The sequence below is a fragment of the Tetrahymena thermophila genome (genome assembly GCF_000189635.1).
Source record: "Tetrahymena thermophila SB210 genomic scaffold scf_8254263, whole genome shotgun sequence".
In the NCBI taxonomy this organism is placed as follows: domain Eukaryota; phylum Ciliophora; class Oligohymenophorea; order Hymenostomatida; family Tetrahymenidae; genus Tetrahymena; species Tetrahymena thermophila.
Window position 1 is genome coordinate 1 of NW_002476110.1, and position 7,615 is coordinate 7,615.

A 7,615-nucleotide genomic window follows, 5' to 3' on the forward strand; every position below is an offset into this window, starting at 1 on the left:
TTTACATAAAATTGACTAGCATGTTGTATTTAACAACTCCGTTTCTATTTTATTTAACTTAGTTAATAGTTTTGAATATCATCAAAAGAATTAAGAAAATCTAAATTAAAATTGGTTTCAATTACATAATTACTCATATCACATTCTTTTTCTTTTAATTTGATGTGCTTAATTACTTCATTTCTACCTTTTAATGCAGATAAATAGGCAGCAAAAGTTATCTTAGCCCAAGCTTAGAGCTTTTTTGTGATGACTAAGATTTTTAGCTATTTAATTAAATTTATATAATACCTATCATGGCCTTTTGGATACTATTTCCTTTAATCCTATTGATTCTATTCTTAAAAGACTCTAAAGTATACAAAAATAGAAACAGTTTAAATTATTTTATTATTAAATCAAAATATGGATACTTCTTCCTAGAATTTAAATAAAATTATTACTTTTGGGAGTTTGTTAGGATTTATTTTAAAATATCTATAATCCTAACATCAGGATTGCTTTAAAAACAGTAAGAAGTTTCATCCATTTGTCCACTTATTATTATAATCATTTATACTTAGTTACTAATTATTTTTAAGCCATTCTATAACAAACAACTAAACTACTACGAAACAATTTCCTGCTTTACTTTAATTTTTAACATATTTATTTATCAAATCTATTAGATATACTAATTGCCTTTTATAGAAACAATAATCATTATTTTCTATTTTGGCTATGTTATTTCACTAATTTTTATAATATTTAAAACCAATTTAAACCAGCAAAAAAATTCTTTATTTAAGCATCTGACAAATTGTTTGTAGTACTGCCTCCCAAAATATTTAAAAAATAAACTTTTTTAAAAAAAGTATAACAAACTTAAAACACTAAAATTATGGAAAAAAGCTAGTGCAAGCATTAAAAATATAAAATTAAACAAAATTTATTTCGAAATAAATAAATTTCAAAATCATCTTAAAGAAGGAGATTAAATGTGTTTATAAGGTAATTAACAAATCAATAACCTTTAAATATTTTATTTATTTATATTTTATTTTAAAAATTAGCTGATCAAACATAAATAGTGTAAAGAAAAAGAAGTACAGCCAATGCAAAAAAATAGAGTTACATTTTAAGTAATATTTTACATGTAAATGATAAAAGCACAGTTAGAAATAAAAGACAATCTATTTTCAGTATGCTTTAGAATTATCAAAAAGATCTTAGCAATGAAAATTAAACAAAGTATCACACTAAAAATGTATAAGATAAAATATAATGAATAGGGGAGGGGGATTATAACCCAACTCCCTTATTTTATTTGTCTCTATCAAATTTTAATGATCGATAGAGTATTAATTTATAAAATTAAAAATTCAAACATATACCCTCTAATATATATTGATATTGATTTAAAATAGTCTCATTTTTTTGTCACAACCCGCTATATGTTTATATGTCTATCTGTCTGTCTATTTTTATGAGGATTTTTTTATTTTTTAAATACCAATTATAAATTATTTAAATATCTATGAATTAAATTAATTAATAACAAAGTAATATTTGTTTTTCTAATAACAAAAAATAAATTCAAAATTAAAACTAATAATTAAAAAAAAAGGTTTCTTTATGATTTTTTTTCTGATAAAGTAAATTTAAATTAAAAGGCTTTCCTTTTATTTTGATATTTTAAATGATTTATATATTTAATTAAATTCAACCAAATAAATATTTGACATTTTTTCATAAGCACATAAATATTTTATTCCCTATTTTATATAAATTTTATACTGTTTTTCATAAACACCAATTTATTAAATAAAGCCCTTCACTTAATTAGAAATTTAAGTAATTAAATAACTTAACTTTTATAAAAAATAAGCATTTTCTAATATTTTCTGTTTAAACATTTTTGTTATAAATAAATATATTTTATTTATATTTTCATTTTTGGATATTTAAAATAAAAAAATACTCTTGACATAGGTTTCTATAATAAAATTGAATGCTAGTAAGCTCAAAAAAATATTAATTACATACAAAGCTAAATATTAAGAAATCATCAAATTAATTTTAAGCAAAAACTAACTTTCTCTGTAAAATAACACATTTTGAAATTTCAATCACAAAAATTTATATTAATATTGATAATAAAATTAAAATATTTAATAAATAATCAATTTCAAGTAAATAAATCATATTTAATAATCTAAATTAAAAATAAATTATTTTAACAAATTTTAAACTTCTTTTAATTTTTTTATTGACTGATTGATTCATTTATTTGTTTATTATAAAAAATATCAATTCAAATTAGATAAAAAAGAACAAAAATTGAATTAAATAAATATAAAGTAATTTAAAATAAAATATATATAAAAATGAACAAAATTGGTGTATAAATATACCTGTTAGTCCAACTTTTATTTATGTGTTTAGCATGTCCAAGTGGATGTAATAGCTGCTACTTAGACCTTAAAGGCGTTGAAAGATGTTAGGAGTGTTAAACTGGGTTCTCTTACTTTGAGCAAACAAATATTTGTGTGTAGGAGAAATGCGAAGTAAATTAAAGCAGTTTTGAGGCAAATAAAACTATGGCATGCATGTCAGTATGCCCTCAAAGCTTTGTGTTAGATTCTACTAGCAATAAATGTATTTCTGCAAATAGTTGTTCAACTTAATATCTTTAGCTCTCTTCGATCTCAAATGGATAGAAGATAATTGATGCTTCTTTTGATTAAGATGGATATATTTAAGTTATCTATAGCTATTTTGTAAATAAAATTAATGCTTATGACGGTTCTTTTATTCGTTAATACTCATTTAACCTAAGCTTGATGCTGATTAAATGCATAAATTAGCAAATTTATCTTGTGACAAATGAAAATAAAGTGTATTTTTGGGATTAAATTAACCAAAAAAATGTAATATGCTCTGTGATTTAACAAGGAACTGTTAATGCTTTAAGTGATGTTTTACTTGTTAGCAATAATCAAAGTAGAAGTTTTATTACTTCTTTTTAATAGTAATAAAATAAAGTTTTCTTTACTGAAATTAATGCAGCAAATAATAATCAAAGTTAATTAGAAATTAATTTCTTGAGTAAATTTGTCACAATCAATAACTTTATTGTATTATTCAATCCTTAGAATTAAATCATAATTTGTATTCTAAAATAAAATGCTCTATCTCAAGTCTTTCTTTAGTAAATTAATGAATCATATACATGCGAGCTTGGTTCATTTAATATTTTGCAAATAGAAAGCTTTCTTTTGAATAATTAATACACAATTCTTTTAACTTTACAAAATCAAAGCAAAGTATTTATGGTCAGATAAAATAGTAAATCTTGTGGTTCAATAAATACTTCATTCTAGTAAATCAATAAGATTTAAAAATATTCATCTAAAAACCCAACAAGCACCTCAAACTAATTATTATTTATTTTGGCAGATAATAAAGCATTACAAATTGTTGATTTATACACACTCTAAATTCTTTAACAGAAAGAATTCTCATTATAAATTTTAGATTTTTGTTAAATTCTAATTAAAGATTAAATGTTTCTATATATATTAACAAATTAGAAGATAGAAATATATTTATTTGATTATTCAAACACAAAGATTTTATTGTTTTAAAATCAGATTAATGTTTACATTAATTCCCCAATCAAATTCATAAATTTGTCAAATAATCAAAACCAATCCTTTATGTGCATTCTATCTGATGTAATTTAAATAGTAGATCTACAATTGAACAAGACCTATATTTCAACAGATTTCAAAGCAGTTTCCTACTAAAACCGAAATACCATTCATAAAGTTGCATTATCAGATGATGGAAATATTTTAGTAACATGCGATTAATAAGGAATGATTGTGGTTTGGTTAACAGTAGATTAAATGAATCCCAAATACTTATATTAGTTTTAATCTGGTGGATTAGCATGCATAGATGTGTAGATATTTTAATCTCAAATCTTGGTTGCCTAATTGAAGAATTCTATTATAATTTAAAATATTTATAATACTTTTTAATCGATTGAGATATTTGTAAATCTACAGCAATACACTTAAATCAATTTATCAAAAAACTTTATCTATTTGTTTTTTAACTAAACCATAGCAATTTACAATCTTAATTATCAATAAATTTATGCTACTAGTTTTAACAGCAATATACTAATTGCAAAAGTTTCTAACTAAGACACTATATTCACAGTTGATAACTAAAATATTATTAGATCGTATATATTCAACAATGCTTCACTATCAATTAATCAGACACCAAATACCTATTAGTTGCAATTCAATTACTCTAAGATGTTCCTCTTTAATTATCCCAATCAGCGTAATTAATTTAATTAATTAATACCATTTAATCATTATTTATTTGCTCATTTAAACAGCTGAAAAAATTACTTTCATATTTTCAATTGTAAATCTAAAATGTTTTAAAAATTAATTTAAAAGCTTTTAATTCATTCTTAACCATTTAAAAGTTCATTTTTAATTTTTAAATACACTTTTTATTATTTTAAAAAAATTATTTTATTTAATTTAAAAATAGAGATTTTGATGGTGATGGATTAAAGAAATTAAATGAGTATTATAAATAATAATTTTTAGATTATATTGTAGAATGTTTAATAGTACGGAATTCTAGTAGATGTTAAAATGTATGAACCTGATATATTTTTTACATTATTTTATTCAAGCCAGTCAAATCTAGCATATCCATGCTAATTTGGGTACTTAGAAATAACTTAGAATGGAGTCATTTAAAGACCAATAACTTACACTATAGTATCAATAAAGCTTTCTATTGTGAGAAAAATTACAGATGATAATAACTAAGAAATATACTTATTCAATGGTATATTAGCTTTTAGTTATACTCTAGTAGGGTAAATAAAATGGTATAAATAAAGTGGAATTTAACTTAGAGGTAATCAAAACTATATTATAGGCGAGACTATTACCTAAGAAATAACAAATATTTAAAACACGATTAGTTACGTAGGTGCAGCAAGCGGATACTTGGGTGTTAGTCCACTAAATTAAGATTATCCGATTTAAAAAGTTTATTCTATACAAAAAATGTACAGCTAAGACACTATCCAGTTTATCAAAAGAAGTTTTAAATTAGGAAGTTACTACGTCATCAAAATTTCTTCTATATAAATTTTTAATCTTTTTTCTAACGAATTGATTGAATAAATTAACTTTGATCTTAAAATTTCTACCAACCCAGATAGCTTTGAAAACATAGTTGATCTTTATATTTCAGATAATCTTGGCATATTTTTGTCTTTTAACAGGTAATAAATAATTGTAAAAGATCAAATAAATAATCTGAATTACACAATCAAATAGAGTTAAATTTCTAATTCCTTGAATTAAATTTAAGGCTGTTGGATAGACGAAACATATTCTAAGATACTTGCATATGGAAAAATTCTAGTTGAATTTAATTTAGATTTAAGCAACATGAATAATTTATCACCTGCTGGTCATTTTAATTATGAAATCTGCTTTTTTATGGTATAATTTGTGGTATGTAAAATAAATACTAATTCTATTTCAATATATGATAAACTATAATAATATAAAGTCTAAGCAAATATTTTAATATAAACATTGACTTTAAAGAACTTTAATCTTTAAATTGATTAAAAATTGCAATATATTTTTGCGTATTAAAATTAAATTGAAATTTACAACTTTTAAGGAAGCTATTTATCAAGTATTAATGGCTCGAGCTAACCTATATTTTAATTTGATATCTGTTCTAGTTACTTATTAGCATATACTCCATCAGGTAAATAAATATCGATCTTTAAAAATTTTATTTTATTAAAATTTTTTATTTCTGTTAATCATTTTTATTCTATTTTTACAAAATCAAAATTTAATTTTTTAGAAGTATTTATGGTATTATTAGAATTATGAGTTTACCCTTTAAAATTTCAAATTTATTTTTTTTATTTAAAAATAATTTTTATTTAAATTAGCTGCAATGATTATATCAAGATAAACTTTGTAGATCGTTAAAAATATTATTCCCAGTATTGGCTAGCTAAGAAAAGGTTTTTATTTCCCTTAAATAAACTTGATTGCTTATCAAACAAATGAAATAACTACTGGCTAAATAAAATTTTTTAGCTTAAATACTCTACAACCTTAAGGAAGTATTACATAGCCGTTTAAACCTAATGGAGTAGGAAACTCATTAGATGCAAAATACGACTAAGAAAGTAATGTGATTTTTTATGTAGACACATATGGTAATAGCTAAATTGCTACATTAGGCTCAACTGTCTCTAATCAAAATATAATCGGAATCAGCGAGTTGTAATTGTAGCAAACAGCACCTCCAGTTGATTATTTCTTAGATTTTGATATGAATGAAATTTTCATCCATAATGGTTAATATATTTGGAGACAAAGTTATAATATACAGACCAAAGTTTATTAAAGAGTTTACCATACAGAAAAGTAGTTTTATATTTTAATTTAGAGCTAAGCAAATAGTTTGTTGAATTCCATACTTGTATGTGATAACAGCTATAATCTATTCCTTTATGATCAACAAAAAATGGTTTTTATATAACGATTCTAAGATTAAGTAACTGACATGAAATAATTTGTTTAGTTCAATTAAGTAATTAATATTGTTGCATTTTCCTCTTAAGTAAATGTTATAATAGGGTAAACTACCGGATTGATTCTAAATATCAATAATATTTCTTATACTCTATCTTATAAAATTAAGCAGTTCCTTTTAATAGGAGAAAATATTGCAGTTTTCTTAACTCAAAATAATCAATTTATAGATTACGATTTTGTTAATTAGAAATAGTTTTTTACATATCAATTTAATTAAAATTATTTGATAGTTACTACTTTTAACTTTACAAATTTAGACAATCAAAATCAAAAACAGAATATTCTTTTGGTTTCATTGTCTTCAGGTGAAGTATTTAAATACAATATTAATTAAAAGTAGAGCTAAATAATTGGAATTTACTAACCATCAAATATTGTTGTTTAATTTATTTAAAAAGATAATAGCTAGCTAGTTCTAATAATGTCACAAGGAAATATCATACAAGTAGACATAAATAGCATGAAAGCAACAAATTCATAAATATTCAACCAGAAAGCTCAAAGCATAAACTAGAGTTAGAATTAGAGTAAAGGCTCTAACTTAATATTGTTTGATATTGATTATAAGTATCAAAGATATTATCTGAGTATAGCAGAAGAGAAGAAATTAGCAGTATTTAATTTAATTAATAACAATCTAATCAAATATTTATCATTTCCAGAGCTATACTGGAAACAATTATATAACACTGAAAGCTATCTCGTACTCGGATGTAAATTTTAATTAAATTTCTATAATATTACAAATTTAAGTTATATTGGCAGATTCAGAAAATCTAGTTTGAGTTTTTCAATGAAATAATTTCTAAGCATAAATGAAAAATGCTTTGCTATCTCATACCAAAATGGAATTGAAATAATTTTAATTAATACGTAAAATTAAATTTAATCAGTCCACTTTAAATAATTGTCATTTTCAGAAAATAATCTCACTGAATAATGTGATAAATAATCAAATT

General features: G+C 22.2%; 2 protein-coding genes across 2 annotated transcripts; one reads left to right on the forward strand and one right to left on the reverse strand. All coding sequences in view use genetic code 6, as the record gives it.

Annotated features, from left to right (window-relative positions):
* Positions 1 to 133: 133 nt before the first annotated feature.
* Positions 134 to 529, reverse strand: TTHERM_01645000 (hypothetical protein; the record flags this gene model as incomplete). Its single annotated transcript, XM_001029260.2, has 3 exons — positions 134 to 239; positions 292 to 351; positions 444 to 529. The coding sequence occupies 3 exons, from the start codon at positions 527 to 529 to the stop codon at positions 134 to 136; spliced, it is 252 nt and encodes an 83-aa protein (XP_001029260.2).
* A 1,837-nt stretch (positions 530 to 2,366) lies between these two features.
* Positions 2,367 to 7,211, forward strand: TTHERM_01645010 (hypothetical protein; the record flags this gene model as incomplete). Its single annotated transcript, XM_001029261.2, has 5 exons — positions 2,367 to 3,087; positions 4,558 to 5,808; positions 6,002 to 6,681; positions 6,850 to 6,966; positions 7,062 to 7,211. 5 exons carry the CDS (start codon positions 2,367 to 2,369, stop codon positions 7,209 to 7,211), a joined length of 2,919 nt encoding a protein of 972 aa, XP_001029261.2.
* Positions 7,212 to 7,615: the final 404 nt, after the last annotated feature.